This window comes from Bubalus bubalis, chromosome 3, assembly GCF_019923935.1.
Source record: "Bubalus bubalis isolate 160015118507 breed Murrah chromosome 3, NDDB_SH_1, whole genome shotgun sequence".
NCBI lineage: Eukaryota > Metazoa > Chordata > Mammalia > Artiodactyla > Bovidae > Bubalus > Bubalus bubalis.
Window position 1 is genome coordinate 22,715,848 of NC_059159.1, and position 24,885 is coordinate 22,740,732.

Sequence of the window (24,885 nt, forward strand, 5' to 3'; positions counted from 1 at the left end):
GTTGGACTCTTAGCGACCCCATGGATTGCAGCCTAACAGGCTTCTCTGTCCATGGGATTTTCCAAGCCAGAGGTACTGGAGTGGGGTGCCATTGCCTTCTCTGAATTAATGACTGACATTGATACATTATTATTAGCTGAAGTCCCTGCTTTATTCAGATTGTTTAGTTTTCGTCTAAGGTTCTTCTGTTTAAGGATCACATCCAGGATACCAAGTTACATTTAGTCATCATGTCTCCTTAGGCCCTCTTGATTGTGACAGGTTCCTAGACTTTTCTTATCTTCGATTTCCTAAACCTCAGTTTCCTCCTTACGTCTCCCTTAGTCAAGCAGTTGGCTGGGCCAGGAGATTCCGAGAGAACTGCCAGATTTTAGGGTGAAGGGGTGGGTGAGGTGTGTTCAACTGACAGAGACGCAGTGTCGCTTTGGAATATAGTTGTGGAAAGGAGAAGAACTCTGGGAAATCCGGGGTTTCGGAGGAAAAAAAAAGCCAGGAAAGAGAAAACCTATGGATGAATTATGCCACACCCGTGTTGTGCCTACTAACTAGCGGGCAATGAAAGGGTGTCAGAATTTGATTTAAATGCTAGGTCCACAGTGATGTCACTGGAAGAAACTTAATTGCGGTAGGCCTTTTGAGAGCCTTTCCCCCTAAGCTTCCTGAGTCTCCGAGATCCTCAGCTCCTACTCGGCTTTCCCTCAAGGAGAGAAACAATGCGGGCTGACTAGCTTCTCGTAGCTTCCGAGCTAGCTGAGTCCAAGGAACTGCAATTCCCAGAAGACATAGTGGTGTGACCGGTGTCTCGCTGCCTTCCTATTGGTTCATGTTTGTTACTGTCAGCCAATAGAAAGCTAGCTCTTTTATAAGTGCCAAAATGGCGACACCTAGGATCTAGAACTAGATTGTCCGGTAGGCTTAAATTTGGGGAGGTGATGGATGGAAAGGAAATAGGGAATTATAGTTTCAGGGTTGGGGAGGGTGGAGGAAGTGGGGGGGAGAAATTTGGATTTGGGGTAGTAGTGGCTGAGGGACGCAGCCAGAGCTAAGGGCATATTTAGGCAACCGGAACTGGCTTAACCCCTTACTGCCCATTTATTCTTTGTATTAAGCACCTTTGACACTCTCTTCTTATTGCGCTTGTTTAAAGAAGAATGGTTCAGGTGGGAATAACCTAATAGGATCCCTGTTTTGCCCCTTTCCCCTTTTTTTCCTTTCTAGTTATACTTCCCTTGAATCTTCCTATATCGACTCCATTCCATCTAAGTCTGCGCTCCATCCCCCATCCCCGCGCCTGGTTCTTTTCCTCAGAATCCCTTTCCCTTTCTCTAGCTTGATTTCTCCAACCTCAAGGCTGACTGCTACCGGCCCGGTCTCCTCAGAGTGAAATCATGAAGGTGGTGAACCTGAAGCAAGCCATTTTGCAAGCTTGGAAGGAGCGATGGAGTGACTACCAGTGGGCAGTCAACATGAAGAAATTCTTTCCCAAAGGAGCCACCTGGGACATTCTCAACCTAGCAGGTCTTAAGTGAAGTAGGAAGGAAGGATGGGAGGGCTAAACCCAGAAATGTTGTAACACTGAGTCTTCCTTTGTTATTCTCCTTGCAGAAGCACTCCTGGAGCAGGCCATGATTGGACCTTCCCCCAATCCTCTCATCCTGTCTTACCTGAAGTATGCCATTAGTTCCCAGGTAAACTCTTCTATCTATTCCAGACAGGGTTTGAAGGTGAAAGGCTTGGAATACAGTTGTCAGCTCAAATTTTCAGGTGAATTTATTTGAACACATCATTTCCCTGAGCCTCAGTTTTCTTGTGAAAATAATAATACTCCATTGGTTATGATGAATATTACATTAATTTCTCTATCAATAAATACTCACATATGCCCTGGGGATTTAGCTGTGAACAAGGTCTAATTCCAGCGCACAGGTATTGTGAGTAATATAGGTATGTGAATAAGCAGTCAATCACAAGATGGGATTATGATATAGGACAGAGTACTATGGGAGTACATGGGAGGGATACCTAATCCCAGGTTGAGCAACCAGGGAGGAAGTGATGTTTAAACCAAGACTGGAGTGTTGAGTGGGAATTAGCCAAGGAGATTGATGAGAGTGCACAAAGCAGAGAGAGAAGAATATGCAATGGTTGGGAGACAAACATCACATGATATTTAGGAATTGAAAATAATGTGATATGGCTAGAGTAGGGTAGGCTTCCCTGGTGGCTCAGTGGTAAATAATCTGCCTGCCAAAGCAAGAGACACCGGTTCGAACCCTGGGTCAGGAAGATCTTCTGGAGAAGGAAATGGCAACCCACTACAACATTGTTGCCTGGGAAATCCCATGGACAGAGGAGCCTGGCGGGCTACAGTCTATGGGGTCTCAAAAGAGTTGGAACACCACCTAGCAACTAAACAATAACAATGGCTAAAATAGCAGTTTTGGCCTTAGAACATTTTATACTCTTAAAAATTGAGACTCCTGCAGAGCTTTTGTTTATATGTATTATATCTATTCGTATTTACCACTTTAGAAATTAAAAAATTAAAAAAATACTTATGTATTTAAAAGTAACAAAAAAGTAAACCCATTGTATATTAGTATACATAACGTTTTAATGAAAAAGTAACCATATTTTCCAAAACAAAATGAGTGAGGAAAGTGGCATTGTTTTACATGTTTGCAGATCTCTTTAATTCTGGCTTAATAGATTACAGCTGAATTCTCATAGCTGCTTCTGCATTCAGTTGTTACAGTAGGCTGTTTCAGCTGAAGAAAATCTGGCCTTGCACATCAGATATTTAGTTTGAAAAAGGAAGAATATTTTAATAATTCTTTCAGATAAATGTGGATATTCTGAAAGGTTTATTAAAATATTCTTCCCTTTTAATTAACCTTGAGTTTTAGTAACTTTGTATACCTGTGTCACTAACATCCAAAATAAGATAGACCATTTCCATTCTCCCAGAAAGTTTCTTTGTGCCCTTTCTAGTCCATCTTCCTATAACCACTAAATGTTTTCTATTCAGTTCAGTTTAGTTCAGTCACTCAGTCGTGTCCGACTCTTTCCGACCCCATGGACTGCAGCACACCAGGCCTCCCTGTCCATCATCAACTCCCCAAGTTTACTCAAACTCATGTTCATTGAGTTGGTGATGCCATCCAACCATCTCATCCTGTGTCGTCCCCTTCTTCTCTCACCTTTAATCTTTCCCAGCATCAGGGTCTTTTCAGATCAGTCAGTTCTTCGCATCAGGTGGCCAAAGTATTGGAGTTTCAGCTTCAGCACCTTTTTCTATACCCATAGATTAATATTGCCTGTATTTGGATTTCATAGAAATGAACTCGTATTTAGTATTAACTCTTAATGCTCTGTCTTCTTTTAACATAAATGTTGTTGAGCTTTATGTTATTGTATATGTCAGTAGTTCATCCTTTTTTAAATTTGCTGAGTAGTATTCCTCAGTTGGCACGTAGTTCTTATGCTTCCTCTTTCCTCTTGGCATCAAGTCTCATTTCCATGTTAGCACATATTCATCTACTTTGGTTTTTTCTGGCTGCGCTGGGTCTTCATTGTGGCATGCTGACTTTCTCTAGTTTTGGCTCTCAGGCTTCTCTAACTGCAGAGCACAGGCTCTTGAGCACCGTGACTCAGCAGTTGCAGGCTCTCTAGTTGTGGTTCACAGGCTTAGTTGCCCCTTGGCATGTGGGATCTTAGTTCCCCAGCCAGGGATCAAACCTGTGTCTCCTTCACTGGAAGGCAGACTCTTGACCACTGGACCACCACGGAAGTCCCTACCTTGTTCTTTTTAACTGCTGTGTACTGTTCCATATATACTTAATTTCAGTTCAGTTCAGTCACTCAGTCGTGTCTGACTCTTTGCAACCCCATGAATCGAAGCACGCCAGGCCTCCCTGTCCATCACCAACTCCCGGAGTTCACTCAAACTCACGTCCATTGAGTCAGTGATGCCATCCAGCCATCTCATCCTCTGTCGTCCCCTTCTCCTCCTGCCCCCAGTCCCTCCCAGCATCAGGGTCTTTTCCAGTGAGTCAACTCTTCGCATGAGGTGGCCAAAGTATTGAAGTTTCAGCTTTAGCATCAGTGCTTCCAATGAACACCCAGGACTGATCTCCTTTAGGATGGACTGGTTGGATCTCCTTGCAGTCCAAGGGACTCTCAAAAGTCTTCTCCAACACCACAGTTCAAACATCAATTCTTCCACGCTCAGCTTTCTTCACAGTCCAACTCTCACATCCATACATGACCACTGGAAAAACCATAGCCTTGACTAGACGGACCTTTGTTGGCAAAGTAATCTCTGCTTTTGAATATGCTATCTAGGTTGGTCATAACTTTCCTTCCAAGGAGTAAGCGTCCTTTAATTTCATAGCTGCAGTCATCATCTGCAGTGATTTTGGAGCCCCGAAAAATAAAGTCTGACACTGTTTCCACTGATTCCCCATCTATTTGCCATGAAGTGATGGGACCAGATGCCATGATCTTCGTTTTCTGAATGTTGAGCTTTAAGCCAACTTTTTCACTCTCCTCTTTCACTTTCATCAAGAGGCTTTTTAGTTGCTCTTCACTTTCTGCCGTAAGGGTGGTGTCATCTGTATATCTGAGGTCATTGATAATTCTCCCGGCAGTCTTGATTCCAGCTTGTGCTTCTTCCAGCCCAGCATTTCTCATGATGTACTCTGCATATAAGTTAAATAAGCTGGGTGACAATATACAGCCTTGACGTACTCCTTTTCCTATTTGGAACCAGTCTGTTGTTCCATGTCCAGTTCTAACTGTTGCTTCCTGACCTGCATATAGGTTTCTCAAGAGGCAGGTCAGGTGGTGGTGGTTTTAAATTTTTTACCATTGTAATCAGCATTTCATTGTATGTTCTTTTTTTTCATTGTATGTTCTTATACTTAACCTCTCTGCATATCTGTCACTGTTTCCCTAGAATAGATAAACAGAAATGGAATTGCTGGTTTGAAGAGTGCGCATGTGTTAAATTATAATAGATCCTGCAAATTGCCCTCAAAAGATGATTCTCTCAGTTTACACCTGCTCCCTAGTGCTTGAGAGTATTTCTCCACACCTTTTCCAGTGTTGAATCTTTTAACATTTTTTTTTTCCAGAGAAACAAAAAATTACAACATATTATAAGATGTATTTCCACGATTGTGATGATGAGTGTATTTTTTCAAATGCTTACTGGCTCTTTGTATATATTCTGTGAATTAGTTATGAATTTCATTTGCCCAGTTTTTTATCATTAGTTTGTTTTCTGTATTTTTTAAGTAACAATTTTGTGTGTGTACGTAAGTGGTAAGTCGCTTTAGTCGTATTTGACTCTTGACAACCCCATGAACTGTAGCCCACCAGGCTCCTCGGTCCATGGGATTTCACGGGCAAGAAGACTAGAGTGGGTTGCCATTTCCTTCTCCAGGGAACCTTCCTGACCCAGGGTTCAAACCTGCATCTCCTGTTTAGCAGGCAAATTCTTTACCACTGAGAAACCTGGGAAGCCCATAAATCACATACCATACATGTTATGCATTTAAAGTGTACAGTTCACTGATTTTTAGTGAATTTAGAATTGTGCAACCGTTACTGCTGTCAACTCAGACCATTTTATCACCCCAAGAAGGATTCTTACTTACTGATTTTTGTGTCTTTTAATATGTTGTATCTTGTAATTATTGTCTGTTATTTATGTTTTAAATTTTCTTTCTATCGGTTTTTAAACTTGTTTTCCTTTCTTAGCATGCAGAATTTTATCATATTTTTTGCGGGAGTGCAGTGCCACGTGGCTTGCAGGATCTTAGTTCCCCAAACAGGAGTTAAACCCAGGCCCTTGGCAGTGAAAGTGGAGAGTCCTAACCCCTGGACCACCAGGGAGTTCCCTAGAATTTTAAAAATGTATTTGTTTTCAGATTTAATTGCCTTTTTTTCTCTATATGACTTTTGTCTTTCATAAGGGCTTCCCTACTCCAAGGATCAAAATATAATCTTTAATTTCTGCCACGACTTCACTTTGTTTAACCCATTTAGAATTTATTCTGATATGAGAAAGAGATCCAAATTTATTTATTTTTCTGAATAGATAGACAATTAGCTTAACTGCCTTAATTGAATAACACATTCTTTTTTATATCTTAAATTCTCTGATAGACGAGAGTCTATCTCTTGACATTCTAGTATATTTCATTAACATATTTGTCTTTTCTTGGACTGTTGCTTTACTATTTTAATTACTATACCTTTGAAGCATTTTTGATGCTTGTTAGGCAAGTGTTCCCTTAGTTGTTTTATTTTTCAGAAATTTCTTGGCTGTTTTCAGGCATTTTTCTTTTCCAGTCAGATTTTAGAATCAAGTTAAATTCTTAGAAAAGCCTATTGCATTTTGATTGGAGTTTCCTCGACTTCGTGAATTTGGGGAATTCGTAGGGTAATTTTGGAAAGATCACTCCAGTTGTAGTTTGAAGAATGAGTTGGAGAGAGGTAAGACAGAAGAAGGCAGCAAGACAGTTTAGTGTGGCTTTTTTTTTTTTTTTTTCTGTAAAGGACCAGATAGTAAATACTTTCAGCTTAGCTGGCCGTATGGTCTCTGTTACCACTGTTCTATCCTTATTGCTCAGAAGCACATACTGGTGACATATAAATAAATGGATGAGGCTGTGCCCTGACATAACTTTATTTACCAAAAAAAGGTGATGAACCGGATTTAGCTTGCAAGCTGTCATTTTCTAGCCCCTGATTTCTGCTGTTGCAGTGATTTAGGTAAAAGATGATACTGGCTTAAACTTGAGAAGTGGCAGCAGAAAAAAAAAAAAAAAAAAACAGATGAATTCAGGAACAATTTAGAAAATGGTACTAAGAGGATTTGGTGATTAATTGGATGAAGGGTGTGCAGGAGAGGAAGAATTGAAGGCTAGTGTCTCAGTTTCTGATTCAGATATCAGATGGCTGATGGGATCTCAGGAGACAGTGGGAGAAGAGCAGGACCATTGTCAGGGTTTGGTTGCAGGTGAGGGTGGAGATGCCTTATTTGATTCTGGCCTCATTTCATGGAAGGTGCCTGTGTGGGTTGTCCAAGAGTAGACACTCAGTACGCAGTTGAGCATCAATGTTGGAGACGCAAAAGGAGAGGTGGATGCTGGAGTGGCAGTTTAGGAGTTGTCAGCCACAGGTGACAATGGAAGCTATGGGCATGGATGAGATTTACCCAGAAAGAGCGTGCAGAGGGAACAAAGAAGTGACCCAAGCCATATTTCTAAGGAACTAGTCACATTTCAGGAACATACATAGGAAAATAATTCCTCATAGGCATCTGCAAAGAAGGGACCAGTGAGGAAAGAAGGAAAGCAAGAAGGTGTGATATTAAGAAAAGCCCAGGGGGACTTCTCTGGTGGTCCAGTGGTTAAGATTCTGAGCTTCCATTCCAGGGGGCACAGGTTCGATCCCTAGTCGGAGAACTGAGATCCCACATGCTGTGCAACGTGGCCAAGAAAAAAGAGGAAAAGAAAAGCCCAGGGAAGGGAGGGTGGAAGGATGAGGAGGTGTTTCCTGGTGTGAGATGCTGCTGAGAGGTCAGTGAGATCAGAACTGAGAAGTATCTATGGGGTTTGACAACAAGTTTGTTGATGAGCTTAATGAGAGATTCACGCAGTGGTGGTGAGGACAGAAGTGATTGGAGTGGGTCACGTTGAGAACGGAAGCTGGGGAGGGGAAGGGTAGAGAACCCTTATGACTGAAGAGAACGTGGTGGTTAATTGGAAGTATATGGTCTGCGGGAGGTTCTTGTAAAAATAGAAGAATCTTGAGATATGTAAACTGATGGGAAAGGCAAGAGAGGGTGGAGGCTGAAGTGCCAGTGAGCGAGAAATAAATATATTTGAAAGACCTCCCTGACTTACAAAGTGCAGTGCAAAATTAGTAATTTTTCTCCCCTCAGAGTCAAGAGGCTCTTTGGTCCAGTGCTATCTATGCATGTAGAGGGCACTTAGGAGCAGTTGAGGGCGTTGAATATGAAGAAGAGAGAGGGGATTAGAGAGCAGCTGCAGGGTCCCTCTGGGCTGGCCAGGTGTGCTCTGGGCCTTGTAGATGGGCTCCAGCCTCGGGGGCTGGTGGTAGGTTAGAGCTTCTGTGTTGATAGATATATTAGGACTGGGATAGGTTATAAGTCCTGCTGTGAAAAACAGTTCACCATGTGGAAAGTATTTTTAGGTCTCTGAAGTAGCAGGGCTGTCTTGATACTGTTAGCAGAAATTGACCGAACAGAATTCTCAATTTGGAGACCATAAATTCATAGTAACTGATGGCATCCCTTAAACGTACAGATTTGGGAGTTTCCTCTTGTAGTTTGGGGTCAGTTTCCAGTGGGAATGTCCAGCTCCCCCTTCAGGTCGGTATCCAGCAAGGTTCAGCTCACTGCCAAGCTCTTGCTATGGGGACATCAGTTATAAATAAACACACGCTCGCCTGGAACGTTACAGTCATCCTGCCCAGGCAGGCTCCCAACTCTCTGGCCACCGTCAGACACCAACTGTGGCTTCACGGCATGACCCGCTGAGAGTGGCACTAAACACCCATTTGTGTGCTTAAGTCTTCTGTGTGTTTTGCTCCTCTTTATCCAAGGACACTGGTTAAAAAATGTCTGAACGGGGAGCAGCCTGTTCACGTGATGGAGAAATTATACATGGAAGGCATTGCCAAGCATGTAAAATTCACCATACTGAGTCACTGAGGGTGACTTAGCTTTCTTTTAAATCTTTGGAAATTTCTCTTCTTCTATGAGGCAGGTGATTAGCCTGACAGTTTCTATCATTGTATTCTGCTTTTTATTTTGATATATTTTGCTACTGATTTTGAGTGTAGAGTTGGAACTATTTTCTGTAGTCTTATTCATATTTGATTAGCATGCTATAATTATTTTTTTAAAAATACGACAACTTAAAAGCTGTCGGTAAAATTTGGTTTCATTCAGGCCAGATTATTTCTTTTGAACTACGTCTCCGATCTTATAATGGTGATAAGTAGGTTTTACTAATAGAAAATTGTGTTAAGGTGAAAGTTTTTTTAGAATGCTAGTTACTAGAATTCGTCAATTGAAAGAAGTAAAAACTTCCTGAGGACCTACTATGTGATAGTCCTTGGGCTAAGTTCTGGGGAAACATAAATTTTAACACTGTTTCTATTCTCAGGGAGCTCACTGTTCAGGTGGCATTTTGCAAAACATGCCTTGCAGTTATGTTAAATGAGATTCCTTGGTCAAATAAGTTGGAAAAGTATTGCTTGCCTCACCTCCAGTGATCTTAGAGATTTTCATTGTGTACAAGTTACACTAATGGGTAAGAGGAGTCCTAAAGAAAGCTCTTTACTGAAAGAACCCTTTACTTTATTTAAAGATAGCTCTGTGTGTGTTTATTTCAGAGTTTCTCAAACTCATATTACACACAAGCTCTGTGTGTAGATGTATAAAATTTCTTAACATCTTGAGGACCCTTTGGAGCAACATCTCCCAGTAGAACTTTCTACAATGATAAAAATATTCTACCGAGTGCAGCCAAATAAATAAATAAAAATACTAAAAAAATGTTCTATATCTGCACTGTCCAGTACAGTAGCCACTAGCCCCATGTGGCTGATGAGCACCTGAAATGAGGCTAGTATGACTAAGGAATTGCATCTGTAATGTTATTTAACTAATTTAAACAGCCATGTGTGGCTGGCTGGTAGCTTCCCTATTGGACAGTGTGGCTTTGGAAGCTACTTTGGGAAATACTGCTCTGAGAGTGTATCTTTACTTATTCATTCTGCAGACATTGTAGAATGAAGACATGTAGACTGTCTTCAAGGAGCTTCTAGTTTGGTGGGGCAGCAGGTGTCCACGGTGTCATGACGGGTCTAAGGGGATTGCTTAGAGCACTGAAGGGAGGGTTTCAGCTCTGATGTCCCAGAGGCGTCCTAGAGAATGAGTGTGTATAATGAAATTCACTACCAATTTCAAAGTGTAAATGCTACCTGTTCATTGAGGGACCAGTTTGTATGTCTCCAGTTCTTGTCCAAATAAAATCACTCTTGGTAGGAGTTATAGCAGTATCATGACCTCACGTGTTTCCATTCTTCTGCCCACCAGCAATCAGACCTTGAACTGAGTGGTGAACAGTGAGTGGCAGGTGGGCATGAAACACGGCCCCTTTGACTCCCCCAAACGATCCCCCCATTTATGCTGGTGCTGTCAGTCACAGTGAGTTTGACAGAAGCAGGGATGGGCACAGTGCCTGGTGTTACTGCCTGTCTTTGGGGCTTGTGGAAGGCCTCTTGAAGGGGTTGAGATTTTCAGATAGCTGCAGCAACTTTAAGTGTCAATGTTTGTTCCTCTCGATCGCACACACCAGTTGTTTGAACTTTATCTTTCTTCTTTCCCTCCAGATGGTGTCCTACTCCTCCGTTCTCACAGCTATCAGTAAGGTACGACCACAGCCGCTCACAGCCTGGGTGGGGGGCAGGGGACAGAGATATGGTGGTGGTATATGGGGCCCCACCTCCTTGACTGCTCTGATCACATGACCTCTGGGCCTGGACCATGAGCATGCGTACCTCTGGCTGGCATGGCCGCCTCCCATTAGAGAGTGGGGGATCATGGCAAGTGGGGGCTGGCAACTAGGAGCCAATTTCCAACACTGAAAGGATGTCGAGTGTGAATCTTGGGGTTGGAGGAAAGATGAGTGGGGCTCCTGAAGGTGCCAGTTGCCTCGTGGGAGACAGGGAGGTGGGGTGGCCAGGACACTCTTATCGCATCGCCTCTGTTCTCTCCACAGTTCGATGACTTTTCCCGGGACCTGTGTGTCCAGGCTTTGTTGGATATCATGGACATGTTTTGTGACCGACTGAGGTAATGGCAGGAGCGAGGGGCTTGCAACCTTCCAGCATTATCTGAGTGTAAAGGAGAAGCTCCTGGCATGCAGGCTCAAACCATCTCTGTGGGTTCCCACACTTGTCCCCCGCTTGCTCTTCTGCACCCACCCATCCCCATCTTTTTCTACTTACTCTCTTAGGGCTAATGCCTCTGCTCTATTTGGAGTAGCTCATTTGAAATCTTATCCGGTGGAGGCCGACAGGGCAGTCTTCCCCAGGACTTTGCTAGCTTCCCAAGTCTCTTCCCTAGTAAGGGAGGGTCAGGCACTCTGGGGAACATGGGTGTGGGTCGGATTTCAGCCTTTGGAGCGGAGACAGATTTTGCATCCTTTCCTGGTAGCTGTCACGGCAAAGCGGAGGAGTGCATCGGGCTGTGCCGGGCCCTGCTCAGCGCCCTCCACTGGCTGCTTCGCTGTACTGCAGCCTCTGCAGAGCGGCTCCGGGAGGGGCTGGAGGCTGGCACCCCAGCGGCCGGAGAGAAGCAGCTTGCTATGTGCCTGCAACGCTTGGAGAAGACTCTCAGCAGCACCAAGAACCGGGCCCTGCTCCATATCGCCAAACTGGAGGAGGCCTGTATGTCCCTGGTTCCTTGAGCCCCACCCGCCATCACTCCCATAGCCGGGTCTTTAATTGAGAGGGGAGAGGCAGGATGCCATCCCACTTTTTTCCAGGAGGATCTGAAATCATCCCACTTCCTTTTTTTTCTCCCCATAAGCATTGCATACATCCCAGGGACTTGGGCAGGGTGGCACCCGAGCCAATCAACCAACAGGTATTTACTGAGCATTATTGTATGCCCAGCACTGTGCCAGGTGCTGGGGGTGGGGGGTGGGGGGCTACCAAAGGAGCATGTGGCAGGGTCCCTGCCCTCGACGAGCCTACCTGCTAGTGGGGAGCAAGGCTAGTGTCTAGTATACATGGGAAAAAATGAGCAGACAAGACAAGCACACCATCCATCCTTGTGTTTGTCTCCATGTGTTTGTACTCATCCTCTGAAAGCAAATGACGTTTGTGTTTGAGTGTTGCCTAAAAGATCCCTTTAAATGCAGTACCAGTCTGCTGTCGGGCCTGTTGTGCCATTTGCCTCTCAACTCAAGTGCAGATATTAAATCCTGGAACCCTCCAGAGCTTGGGGATCAGACAGATCACCTGGTGGGAGGGAAGACGGGTATTGCTGGACATGGGGCCCAGAGACCACAGTCTTGCTGATGAGGCTTGGGATCACGGAAGGAACTCTTGTTCTTTGTAATAAGAGTGCTGGAATGGTTTACACCCAGATAGATCTTTAGGACCTGGTTGTAGAACGAGTTCTAGGATTCGTGTATTTATCACTTCTGAAAATACGGTTTACTGCCTGTGAGAAGTCCAGAAAGATGATCACTATGAAAAAATGGGCTCTGTGGACGGTTTCTTATCTATCTTGAGCACTTGATGAATGTTTACTGGCTGAAAAATGAATGAATTTTTGACTTAATTTTATTGGCTCTCAGGTCTTATCTTTTTCTTCTTTTTTTCCCCGCTATGCTACATGGAGGTTAATGGGCTAGTTGGTGCCATTATTCATCATTTGACCCTCTGGAAGTGTTAACTAGGATAAATGACTTACAATTAAGAGCTAAACTATACAGTGTAGACCATGAGTTCAGGCATTTAGGAGTAGGAGATCAGTGGGTTGGACCAGTTGGGTAAGTTGTTAAAGGAGCTGGGGCTTGAACAGTGACTTAAAGGGTAGTGAGAGTGTGAGAGGCAGAGGTGAGTGGAGGGGCTTTTCGGAGGGGCCCAGCGAGAGCAAAGGCCCAGATAGGGAGCGGCTGAACACAGAGGCTGTTTAGGAATCCAGCTTGACTGGGGTGGAGAGCAGTAGCCACTTGCAAGGCTGGCCCACTCTTGAAATGACTCAGGGTCACCTTCTTGTTCCGGCCACTGGACTCCAAGCCCACTGGGCCTCTCTCCGTCACTGCCTGTGTTCTGTCGTGCCTAGTCTCTGAAGTCAGCTGCGGGTGACCCCTAGAAGTCGGGCCTCTGGGAATCATTTCTAGTGATTTCATCATTAGTGCTCACCCCCCTTCTGGAAACAGTGCATGCTGCCCTCAGGTTCCCAGCCTCCATGCCATCCTTAGGGGAAGCCTCCCCACGTGGTTCTGTGGGCCCTGGGGTTTGGGGCCAGTCTCTCCCTCTCCTCGGGTTCCCATCCTCCTCCGCATTTCCTTCTCTCTGCCAGCCTCCTGGACGGCCATCGAGCATTGTCTCTTGAAGCTTGGAGAGATCCTGGCCAATCTCAGCAACCCCCAGCTCCGGGGCCAGGCTGAGCAGTGTGGCACGCTCATTAGGAGGTACCCGTGCTTGGGGTGACCCTGGGGAAGGGAGGGAGGGAAGGCCTTCGGGGTGGGAGGGCAGATGTGGCCCCTGGCCCCCACCCCTCTGCCCTCACCGCGCCCCCTGCACTCTGTCCCCTCAGCATCCCCACCATGCTGTCCGTGCACTCTGAGCAGCTGCACAAGACTGGCTTCCCCACAGTCCACGCGGTGGTCCTGCTCGAGGGCACCATGAACTTGACTGGCGAGACGCAGCCCCTGGTGGAGCAGCTGATGATGGTGAAACGCATGCAGGTGGGAGGCCGGGGTGGGTTCTCTGTCCCCACAGCGGGCTGGCCATGGCGGGCAGGAGGAAGGAGTCTTCTGGTCTTCTCTGGGAGATACAGGGTTTCTCCTGCTTTGTGGCAGATCATGGATCCCCATCGTGGTGGTTCTGTCCGGTGGAATGGCTCTGCCATCTCACCTGCTGTCCCTGGCTCTCACTCAGGAGTCAGGGAGGTGCCTATGCTGCCTGGCTCTGACCTGCCGGATCCCCAAGGGTCAGGAGACTGGAGTGGGATGGGCACCCTCTTCTTCCTCACCCTTGGGTCTTCCCACAGCATATCCCCACCCCGCTCTTCGTTCTGGAGATCTGGAAAGCCTGCTTTGTGGGGCTCATTGAGTCTCCTGAGGGCACAGGGGAGCTCAAGTGGACAGCTTTCACCTTCCTCAAGGTACCTGGGCTATGGAAGCCATAGAGCCAGTGTTGGGATGGTTCTCAGGAGGGTCGGCAACCCCCTGGACCTTTGCCCCAGGTTTCTCCCCTCCAGCTTCATCCCTAGCTTGCCAGGTCCCCATTGTCCAAAAGCCCCAAGGCTCTTCTGCCCGCTTGGCAGGCCTCTTCTGTGTCTTGGCACACAGGTGCCATGAGAGCAGTCCTCAGGTTAGCATGGGGCAGCTCTGGGAGCCCACTCTAACAAAGGGTACTTCCTCATTGAGCCGTGGAAGCGAGGCTCCCAGGTTCTGAGGCTGAGCGCTGGCATGTCTGATCTGGCTCTTAGAATGCTGTCACTCCCAGGGCAGGAGCGGCCCTGTCTCCACCCAGAGCAGGGGGACTGAGGGAGTGTGCCTTTCGTTCTGGGTGAGAGAGAGAGGAGATTGAGCTTCCTGTTTTTCTCCCGCCTCACCCTCCAGATTCCACAGGTTTTGGTGAAGTTGAAGAAATACTCCCATGGGGACAAGGTGAGTTAAAGAAATGAGATGGTGGAACTTCCCTGGTTGTCCAGCAGGTGAGATTCCACACTTCCAATGCAGGGGACCCAGGTTCAGTCCCCGGTCAGGGAACTAAATCCATGTGCTGTAACTAAGAGTTTGCATGCACCACTAAAGATCCCATGTGCTGCATGTAAGACCTGGCGCAATCAAATAAGAAAAAAAAAGAAATGGGGAGTGGGCATGGGAACAGGTGAATCCTTGGTTCAGCTCTGAGAAAAGGGCCAGGGAAGGGTCGCAGGGCCCGAGCTGGGCAGCAGTGCATTCTTGTGAGGAGGCAGGCTGGAGGCGGGGCCTTCCCTGAGCTTCTGTGCATCCACACACAGAAGGCAGCCAGGCCGCGCTGGAGGCGAGGGTGCCCGAAATGCCTGGGGCCGGAGTCCCAGGGCCAGGGCGCAGGACACTGACGCCCCATACTATTCCCGTTCGGTCACTGGAAGCCAGTGGTGGCCACAGCCGACTTATTGGCTACTGTACCCAGCAGTGTGTCCTTGTGAGCCTACAGTGCAGGCCGTGGGTGGAACGGAGGGCCTGGAAGCCAGGTGGCGATCTCTGGCTTTACTTTACTCTGGCAGGACTTTACTGAGGATGTCAATACAGCTTTCGAGTTCCTGCTGAAGCTCACACCGTTGCTGGACAAAGCCGACCAGCGCTGCAAGTACGAGGCCCCCGCTCACCTGGCTCTACTGGAAGGAGTTCTGGCTCTCCCCCTGCCCTTTGTGCCCGTCAGTGCCAGGGGACCGTCTGCTTGTTTGCTGCCCTTGGCAGGGGCAGGAGGCAGCCACTCCGTGGTTGCTGAGTGCCCGAGCCCCTCTGCCTTCCCTCAGGCGCTCACAGTGTTCGTCCTCCTAAACAAAGGAGGATGTCTGGCAGGGCCTCATTTCCCACCCCCGCTGCCCAGTAATCCCTGCAGCATGCCCCAGGGATGTTGTATCCCATCCCCCATGGTCTTTTTCCCTCACAGCTGTGACTGTACAAATTTCCTACTGCAAGAATGTAGCAAGCAGGGCCTTCTGTCTGAGGCCAGTATGAACAACCTCATGGCCAAGCGGTAAGTGGGAACTCCCTGGGCTGGCCCAAGGGCCCCTTGACCACCCGCCTAGTGTCCAGCCTGGGCCACTGGGTGCCTTTTCTTTCCTGTCTAGAGTTTGAGTGTGGGTGACAGGAACCATGCCAAGGGTTGCCAGGGACAAGAGACACTGATTTCTGCAGACCAGGGTTTTGCACTGTTAGGGTTTTAACTCTCATCCTCCTTTGCTTCTGAACTGGACTAGGGTATGTGTCAGGAATTATCTCTGTTCCTCTTACCTTCTCTGGACCAACTGGTCCTGGCTACAGCAAAGCAGATCGGGAGCACGCCCCTCAGCTGAAGTCAGACGAAAATGCCAACATCCAGCCCAACCCCGGGCTGATCCTCCGCGCGGAGCCCACAGTCACCAACATCCTGAAAGTGAGCTCGCCCATCCCTGGCCACCAGGGTCAGCCCTTCCCTCTTTCCAGGTTCCCTCTACTGCCAGATGAATAAGCAGGCCCCAGACCTCTCTCTCTTCTATTTTCTTTGGAAGCTGAGAAAGGAGGAAGGTGAGGGAAGTGTCCTGGAAACGAGTGTGTGTTGAGCATCGCCAGTCAGCCTGGCGCTGTGGTGGGTGCTTTGCTTGCTTATGTGGAAACAGTGCCGAGTCTCCCAGCAGAGAGACCCCAGTCTGGCTCACACTGACCCCACTGCCCTCACCCCAGTCTAGTTGAGAAGGGTGGATCTGAGAGCAGAGGATTCAAGGAACAGATTTCCAGCTTGGAGTCAGTTGTAGGGTAAATTGCAGGTCGTGGTCTCCCATAGAATGGAGACAGGCAGAGAAAGAAACTGTGGCTAGGCTGCATCTGGGAAGTTCAGTGTTCTCCAGGACCAGTGTCCTGTCTCGTCCCCAGACGATGGATGCAGACCACTCCAAGTCCCCGGAGGGGCTGCTGGGTGTCCTGGGCCACATGCTGTCTGGGAAGAGCCTGGACTTATTGCTGGCTGCTGCCGCTGCCACTGGAAAGCTGAAGTCTTTCGCCCGGAAATTCATCAAGTAAGGAAGGTCGAGCCCCTGACCAGGGTCTGGGAGGCATGTCCGAAGGAGGAGAGGGCAGAAGAAGGGCAAGGTCTCCCCAGAGATGCCAGGGCAGAGAGCATCCTAGCCGGAGACTGGGGAAGGGCTGGTTTTCTGAAGTGAAGAGTGTTTTGCTTTTCAGCCAAGGCTGGTGCAGAGGAGGTGTTTCGTGAGGCGTCGAGGTGTTGAACAGTGATGGGGAGAGATGGCTTTCATACCCACTTAATAATAAGGAGCTCTCACATTCTGCTGACCTTTTGGATTGACCTGGAATTTGATGTATAGAACATGGCTCCATTCAGCAAGCAGTTCTCTAGGGCTTGGAATCTTTTAAAAATAGAAAGAGTTCTTGTCTCTGTAGCAGTGGTGTTCCTTTTAAGTTGAACCCACAATTCAGACTCCAGTGATCGCCTCTGAGTGGGCAGAGCCCCCGACCCCAGCCTCTGCTCAGCCCTCACCCTGGTTGATGCCACCTGTCTCCATTCCTTCCACAGTTTGAACGAATTCACGACACACCGCAGCGAAGAGAGCAGTAAGTCAGCTCTGCACACTGCAGACCCGGGGGCGCCGAAGGAGGGGTGCAGGGGGAGAGAACAGGGGAGGAAGAGGAAGCCTTTGCTCATCCTGGGGAGGCTGTGTGCTCCCCTGGGGATGGCTGGAGCTTTTGGGGAGCCTCAAAAGAGGGTCATGCTGGGAAAAACATTCTTCCCAGACCACCGTCTATCTCTCTCCATCAGCATAATGATTTGGTCAGGTGTTGTGGGGGAAGGAGGGTTTAGGAGTCTTTGGTTCCAAGGAAGGGATGATGTTCCAATTGAAACTCAAGAAAAGGATTCTGAGCCTCAGAGCTTTGAAGGAGCCACTCGTTCCCTGACCTTCCTTGAAGTAGTTCCTGAGCCCCTGGCAACCCAGCCAAGGCCTTCGGGCCCGTGCCTGAGGCCACGGGGTCAGCCTTCTCATCCTTCACAGCCAAGGCGGCCTCGGTTCGAGCCTTGCTCTTTGACATCTCCTTCCTCATGCTGTGCCACGTGGCCCAGACCTATGGCTCAGAGGTGAGTGAGGGGGAGCGGTCAGGATTGGGGCACCAAGTGGATACAAAGGAAACATAAACAACCAATAGCTTTTCCCACCTCACCCCTGCCCCCTGTCTGTGTCCCAGGCCAGTTAGTTCTGGTGGCAGAAATCAGGTGCCAGCGCCCCGAGTCAGTAGATGCTCCCTTGTCATGGCCTGAGTGCCACATGCACCACCAGGTGGCAGCAGAGCCCCTGTCTTCCTCCCTTAGACCAGTTAGTCCCCGGTTCCTTAGGCTGGGAAAGGGGAGGCCAGTGGGCAGGACACGAGGTCCACGAGGCGCTGCTGCGCCCCCACCCCTCCTTTCTCAGGTGATCCTGTCCGAGTCGAACACAGGAGGGGAGGTGTTCTTCTTTGAGACCTGGATGCAGACGTGCATGCCCGAGGAGGGCAAAATCCTGAACCCCGATCACCCTTGCTTCCGGCCTGACTCCACCAAAGTGGAGTCCCTGGTGGCTCTGCTCAACAACTCCTCAGAGATAAAGCTCGTGTCAGTGGCTGGGCGCCTGCTCCCTGGGTGCTGGTGGGGGCAGGCTTGGACCCTCTCCCTCAGCCCAGCTCACACCCACCCCCTGCCCCATGGTGATGTTTTCTCCTGCCCCCACCCCCATGTAGGCAGATGAAGTGGCACGAAGCTTGTCTCAACATTTCAGCAGCCATCCTGGAAATCCTCAACGCCTGGGAGAATGGGGTGCTAGCCTTCGAGTCCATCCAGGTAGCCCCCCTTTTCAGCAGCCTTCCCTCTTCCCTAAGGCACAGCCAGTCTTTAATAGTTTGCTACATCTCATAAAAACAAAACGACCCTTCCTCCAGGAGCCTGTGTGTGGGCATTGACCTCCCCTGTAGTCATAGTCTTAGCTACCCCCTCTCACCAGGTGACTTTAGGGAAATCAAACTTGTGGTGAAAAGAGGCGTGGACGTGGCCCCAGACCCCACTGCTCTGCTGAGTTGTTCACGGAGGCCGGGGCAAGTGATGGCCAGGGAGGGGGCGAGAGGCCCCAGTCACTCTTTTTCCCTCGCCCAGAAAATCACAGATAATATCAAGGGGAAGGTATGCAGTCTGGCAGTGTGCGCTGTGGCTTGGCTCGTGGCCCACGTGCGGATGCTGGGACTGGACGAGCGTGAGAAGTCGCTGCAGATGATCCGCCAGCTGGCAGGGCCACTGTACAGCGAGAACACCCTGCAGTTCTACAACGAGAGGTCAGTGGCCTGTCCCCTCCCTTCTTGAACTCTGCAGGTCTGTTGTGAGAAGTCAGCCCCTCCAGTAACCACTCTTCCTCCTCTTCTCTCTCCCTCTTTTGAAAAATCATTTTTTTATTGATTTAGGCTACACTAGATAAATTGGGTCTTCGTTGAGGTGCACAGGCTTTCTCTAGTGGCGGCGAGCAGGCGCCACTCTCTAGTTGTGGTTTGAGGGCTTCTCACCTCAGTAGCTTCTCTTGTGGCACGCACGGGCTTAGTCTCTCATGACATGTGGAATCTCCCTACACTAGGGATCAAACCCGTGTCCCCTGCACTGGCGGGTGGATTCTTAACCACTGCACCAGCAGGGAAGTTCCGCCTCTGCTCATACCTCCCCAGACATTCCACTCGCCTGCTCACTCACGTTCTCAATCACATCTTCACTCACTGACTCAGCAGTGCTCGTGTGTGTCTTCATGCTGGGCGTGTTTATAATCCAGCATCTGTGTTTATAATCCAGCATCTGCTGTTTGTGTGCCGAACTCCAAACCCCAAACGGCCAGGATTCCTGCCCTCAGCGAGCTTGAGTGCCAGGGGACTCGCTGGTGGGAACAGGGCTTGTCTTAGCTCTGTCCCTCTCTAGGAGCTGTAGAGCCCCTCTATAGTGTACAGGCTGTGGGCCTGTCCACCGCCTCCCTACCCTGCCCCCACCCCCATCTTCTGTGACTTTTTCTTCCCTGGACTTTTCAGAGACTTGAAAGACCTCACTAGCAACTTCAGCTATGTTGAGTTCAAGGGGTGTGTGTTTGTTTACTCATCCAGTAAGCTTTTTTAAAACATTGTGGTAAAAAAATACATAATCTAAAATTTACCACCTTAGCCATTTTTAAGATAACAGCTCATTTTTATTTTTTTGTGACTCTGCTGAGCCTTTGTTGCTGCACATGGGCTTTCTCTAGTTGTGGTGAGCTGGGACTACTCTTCATTGTAGTGCATGGACTTCTCATCGTGGTGGCCACTCGTTGTGGAGTGCGGACTATGAAGGGCGCGTGGGCTCAGTTGTGACTCTCAGGCCCTAGAGTCTGTAAGGCTTCAGTAGCTGTGGCGCACAGGCTTTCTTACGCTGAGACATGTGGAATCTTCCCAGCCCAAGGATCGAACCTGTGTCCCCTGTACTGGTGGGTGGATTCTCCACTGTACCACCAGGTCCAGCGGTACGGTTCAGTAGTGTGTTAAGTATATTCACATTGTTGAGAAACATCTCTAGAATGCTTTCATCTTGTAACTCTGAGCCTGGACCAACAACACCCCTTCCTGTCCTTCCCCCAGCCCCTGGACCCATTACACACCACCCCTTCCTGTCCTTCCCCAAGCACCTGGACCCATTACACACCACCCCTTCCTGTCCTTCCCCAAGCACCTGGCAGCCACCATCCTAGCTTCTGTTTCTGTGCATTTGACTACTTTAGATCCCCCATGTAAGTGGAATCATATCATGTTTACCTTTTGGTGGCGGGCATATCTCACTTTGTGTAATGTTCCTCAAAGTTCAGCCACATCATGGCACGTGTCAGGACTTGCTTGCTTTTTTAAGGCTGGATGACATTCCATTGTATGTATATGTTGTATTTTGCTTATCTGTTCCTCATCTGATGAACACGTGGGTTTCTTCCACTTCTTGGCTGTTGTGACTAGTGCTGCTACGAATGTGGGCTTACACCAAACCTTAAGTTATGAGTGATGACCCACAAGGTAGCCATCAGAATGTCTTTTAGGGGAAAAAATGGAAACACAGCTGACATGAGATCTGGAGGGTCTTTTCCCCTGCCTCCTTCTCTGTTCCTCCCCTCCTTCCTCATCCTCCTCCCACAAATCAGGGGCTGTTTTCTTTGATATAATTAATTCTAAGCACCCTCACTGCTGTCTGGGAAATCTGTGGCTCCATCCTGCAGGTGGGAAAAGTGGCCATGAAAGTCATGGTGACTTTCCCAGAGCCACGCAGTGTTCCCTGAACAGTTAGCTCTCAGGCCCAGGCCTGCATTCACCATCAGGGACTCCTGTCATGAGGAAATTCCTGGATGTACTTATATTTGCCCGGCTACCAAGGGCCGGGAAGAGTCTTGTGGGGCAGCCCTTGGGCCCCTGTCCTGGAAGTAACAGTTTACTCTGGGAGGAAGCCAAGGCCGGGTGGGGAACCCCCCTCAAGCACTCAGCCGAGGGAAGTGATTGTATTTATCAATATTGACGCCAGAGGATTGGCAGGCCTGGGCCTGGAGGGTGGGGGAAATTGGAGGGAGAGACTGAGAGAGAAAAAGGATGAATATGTTGCTGAAATGACCTGAGAGGCAAGTGCCCCACCGACCCCCCATAGGCTCGGTGCTGGCACAGGGCTGGTGGGGTCACATCTGCTCGGGGTTTGCAACTTCCTCTTGTCCCCTCCCTCCCTCAGCACAGAATGGGGCTGATTCCCCGGTTCGTGGTTCCGTAACCCTATCCTGGGAGGAGTGGGGCCTGGATGTTTCCGCCCCGACTCTCACCCTGGCTGTTGAACCTGCACCGCTGGCCCTCTCTCCCTCCCCCGCAGGGTGGTGATCATGAGCTCCATCCTGGAGCACATGTGTGCGGACGTGCTGCAGCAGACCGCCACGCAGATTAAGTTCCCCTCCACGGGCATGGACACCATGCCCTACTGGAACCTGCTGCCCCCCAAGCGGCCCATCAAGGAGGTGCTGACGGACATATTTGCTAAGGTGCTGGAGAAGGGATGGGTGGACAGCCGCTCCATCCACATCTTTGACACCCTGCTGCACATGGGTGGTGTCTACTGGTTCTGCAACAATCTGATTAAGGTACGGGAGTGCTGGGGGTGGGCTGTGGGAGCAGGCATCCTCAGACTGCCAGAGACAGGCCTGATGGGACTGAGCTAGGTCTGGTTGTCTGGCTCCCCAACCCCCAGCCTGGCGAATCCCAGCTCGAGAAGGTTCCTTGGGCTCCAGAGGCCAGTCCTCGCCTGGGGCACTCCTGGGCTCTGAGGGGAGCTGTGGGATGTCATTACCCTGTGTTGTGGGCCCTCAGCTCCTGGGTCCCCCTCCCCTGCCCCCCAGGAGCTGTTGAAGGAGACACGGAAGGAGCACACACTGCGGGCAGTGGAGTTGCTGTACTCCATCTTCTGTCTGGACATGCAGCAGGTGACCCTGGTCCTGCTGGGCCACATCCTGCCAGGCCTGCTCACTGACTCTTCCAAGTGGCACAGCCTCATGGACCCCCCTGGCACCGCTCTCGCCAAGTAGGGTTCCGTGTGGAGCCTCCAGTCCCCCAGCCCGGTGTTGGGCGCCCCACCTGGGCCCCACCCCGGAAGCTGGACTGTGGGGAAGCCCTGTCGGGTGGGGCCTGGTCAGCGGGCACAGAAGCCCCCTTTGATTTCCCCCCCATCTCCTGGACCCCTTTACCAGGCTGGCCGTCTGGTGTGCCCTGAGTTCCTACTCCTCCCACAAGGGGCAGGCATCCTCCCGCCAAAAGAAGAGACATCGGGAAGACATTGAGGTATGAGGGCACCCCTTCCCATTCCCTTGCCCACATATGTATGCTGAGCCTTTCTTTGAAAGAGGCGCCTTCCTGGGCACAGGCAGCCAGGCATGGCCCCTGCCCCTGGGCCACTGTGTTGGGTGACTGTGTGGGAGGGTTTCTCCCTAGGGTGGTGGGAGGGTGGCGAGAGGGAAGGTCCCCCTCCGGAGATACTGCCTGTGGCCTGTAGGGACTTGACTCCCAGCTGAGTTCCAGCCACCTTCCTCATCCTGGGAGATGTCAGGGTGCAGAGGTGGTGACGTGACTCCTCTGCCCCCCAGGATTACATCAGCCTCTTCCCCTTGGATGACATGCAGCCCTCGAAGCTGATGCGCCTGCTGAGCTCCAATGAGGAAGATGCAAATATCCTTTCGAGTCCCAGTGAGTGTGTGGACAGGGCCAGGTGGCCGCTTCCTTTCCGGGAGCTCACGCCTGCAGAGAGGCTCTCTGCTCCCTCTGGCTGGCCCAAAGGGGCATGGTGGGCGTTTTCCCCACTCTGCCCCCTCCGGCTGCTCAGTTTCCCACCCTGGAGACACTGGAGGCTGCTGTGATCTCTCCCTCAGGGTTGGCACTCTCCTACCCAGATCCCAGCCCAGCCCAGGGTGCACAGCTGACCCCTCCCCACCCCTCGGCCCCAGTGAGTTCACTGCCTCAGGCACAGACTGTGCCCTTGACTCAGCCCTGACCTTCCTTCCCCTGAAATGGGCCCTGAGGCCTGGAGCAGCCTGGGCTGGGGCTGGACTGCTCCCCACTCTTCCTGTCAGGAGAACAGCCCTCCCCCACCTGCTTTCCTAGATGTCCTCACGCCTCCCTGCCAAGGGGTCTCCTGTGGCATTTAGTTTTTCCTGTTTCCAGAGGTTTCTCCTGAGGCTGGGGGTTATCTGGGGCCTTGAGGGATTAGGGGACCAGTGTGCTTAAGGAGAGGAAAGGTGAAGGGTCTGCCACGCACAGACCCCTTGGCTAGTTAGTTGGCTAGTGACTCTTGGCTAGTTAATTAGCAAATCTTAGCCTCTGCTTCTTTGTCTGTAAAATGGAGATGTGAGGATTTATCGGTTTCACCTGTGTACAGCCTGCAGCTTGGTGCCTGGTGGTGCTGACCTAACATTAGTTCTTCTCTCTTATCTGCTTGTGCCGGTGTCTGTATTTGGGGCCCATGTAACTGGACCCAAGGACCTTCTCTGGGTGGGCCCTCCACTCCTGAGGGGTGAGAGCTTCCCCTGGGACAGTGGTTTTGATTACAAGAGGCCATTTCCTCTATGCTCCCTCATTTGTCCCCACAGCCGACCGGTCCATGAGCAGCTCCTTGTCGGCCTCCCAGCTCCACACAGTCAACATGAGAGATCCACTGAACCGAGTTCTGGGTGAGGCCTCCCACCCCGGTTCCTGAACCTCGTCTCCTCTGCCTCATTCCCTTCCTCACCTCTGGCCCATCTCCCCTGAGTGCCAGCTCTCCTGTCTCCCCCAGGCCCCCATCGAGTCCTCTGGCTCGCCCTCAGCTTTCATAAGTACTTTTTCTCTTTGATGTCCCCATTTTGGGGACACCCTTGGCACTTCTTTCTTCTTCCAGAATCTGACTGCTTCCCAAGCCCTTCTCATGGGATTCTTCTCCTTCCCCCCTCTTTGCCACATAGCCAACCTGTTCCTGCTCATTTCCTCCATCCTGGGCTCTCGGACCGCCGGCCCCCACACGCAGTTCGTGCAGTGGTTCATGGAAGAGTGTGTGGACTGCCTGGAGCAGGGCAGCCGAGGCAGCATCCTGCAGTTCATGCCCTTCACCACCGTGAGTGCCCCCCGCCCCCGGCCCAGCCAGGCCCCGTCTAGCTCAGAGCGGGTCAGCAAGTCTCAGGAGAGCTCAGGGTCCAGTGGCCAGTGGGAAGGGCTTGTTCCCCCAGGCATCGTGCCCACCACCGCCTGGCTCAGCAGCTGTCTGTCTGACAGGTATCGGAACTGGTGAAGGTGTCGGCCATGTCCAGCCCCAAGGTAGTTCTGGCCATCACGGACCTCAGCCTGCCCCTGGGCCGCCAGGTAGCCGCCAAAGCCATCGCCGCCCTCTGAGGGGCTTGGCGTGGCCACGGGGGCTGGCGGGAGGGTTCCAGCCCCGCGCTCCTCTGAAGGGAACGCGCAGAATGATGAGCCATCGTTGCTCACATGCACATGACGTAGCCTCCCCTGGTCAGTTTCCAGATCTTCCCCTGGTCCTGACTTCTGATCTCTAAGACGGCTCCCAGTTTCTTTCATAATTTCCTGTCCCCGCTGCCAGTACCTTCTGTGCATGAGCAGCCGGCTTCCTTCACTCAGAGCAGGCTCGCTTCAACACCCCCCACCTCACCCCCACCCGCCTGCTTGTCGCCTTCCAAGAGTGGATTTGCCTCCGAGGAGCTTTACGGGTGTGGGGGGGGGGTGTGTGTTTGTGTATATATGTATATATATTTTTTTACATGAGGTGTGTTTGCCTCCTCTCAGTTGTAAATAAAGGCTTCGTGGATCCCTT

At 50.2% G+C, this 24,885-nt stretch overlaps 1 protein-coding gene and 1 non-coding gene across 6 annotated transcripts; both read left to right on the top strand.

Annotated features, from left to right (window-relative positions):
* The first annotated feature begins 855 nt into the window (after positions 1-855).
* On the top strand, positions 856-24,885 carry MED24 (mediator complex subunit 24). 5 transcript variants are annotated; one of them, XM_025280177.2, is made up of 28 exons: positions 856-909; positions 1,330-1,518; positions 1,606-1,688; positions 10,435-10,473; positions 10,824-10,897; positions 11,261-11,493; positions 11,636-11,692; positions 13,142-13,253; positions 13,379-13,529; positions 13,835-13,948; positions 14,409-14,456; positions 15,062-15,144; positions 15,451-15,537; positions 15,825-15,936; positions 16,413-16,555; positions 17,071-17,108; positions 17,546-17,628; positions 17,960-18,138; positions 18,264-18,363; positions 18,673-18,848; positions 21,415-21,679; positions 21,935-22,116; positions 22,283-22,373; positions 22,676-22,775; positions 23,675-23,755; positions 24,026-24,174; positions 24,333-24,419; positions 24,572-24,885. In XM_025280177.2, the coding sequence occupies exons 2-28, from the start codon at positions 1,389-1,391 to the stop codon at positions 24,608-24,610; spliced, it is 3,036 nt and encodes a 1,011-aa protein (XP_025135962.1). In that variant the 5' UTR covers positions 856-909; positions 1,330-1,388; the 3' UTR covers positions 24,611-24,885. The 5 variants fall into 5 exon arrangements, with proteins under 5 accessions (XP_025135962.1, XP_025135964.1, XP_044794937.1 ...); XM_025280179.2 differs by lacking the exon at positions 856-909 and adding an exon at positions 974-1,160; XM_044939002.1 differs by lacking the exon at positions 856-909 and adding an exon at positions 975-1,160 and having other exon boundaries at positions 24,333-24,885.
* Positions 17,363-17,466, top strand: LOC112584160. Its single transcript, XR_003108503.1, has one exon. It is a non-coding gene; the product is annotated as a small nucleolar RNA SNORD124 (small nucleolar RNA).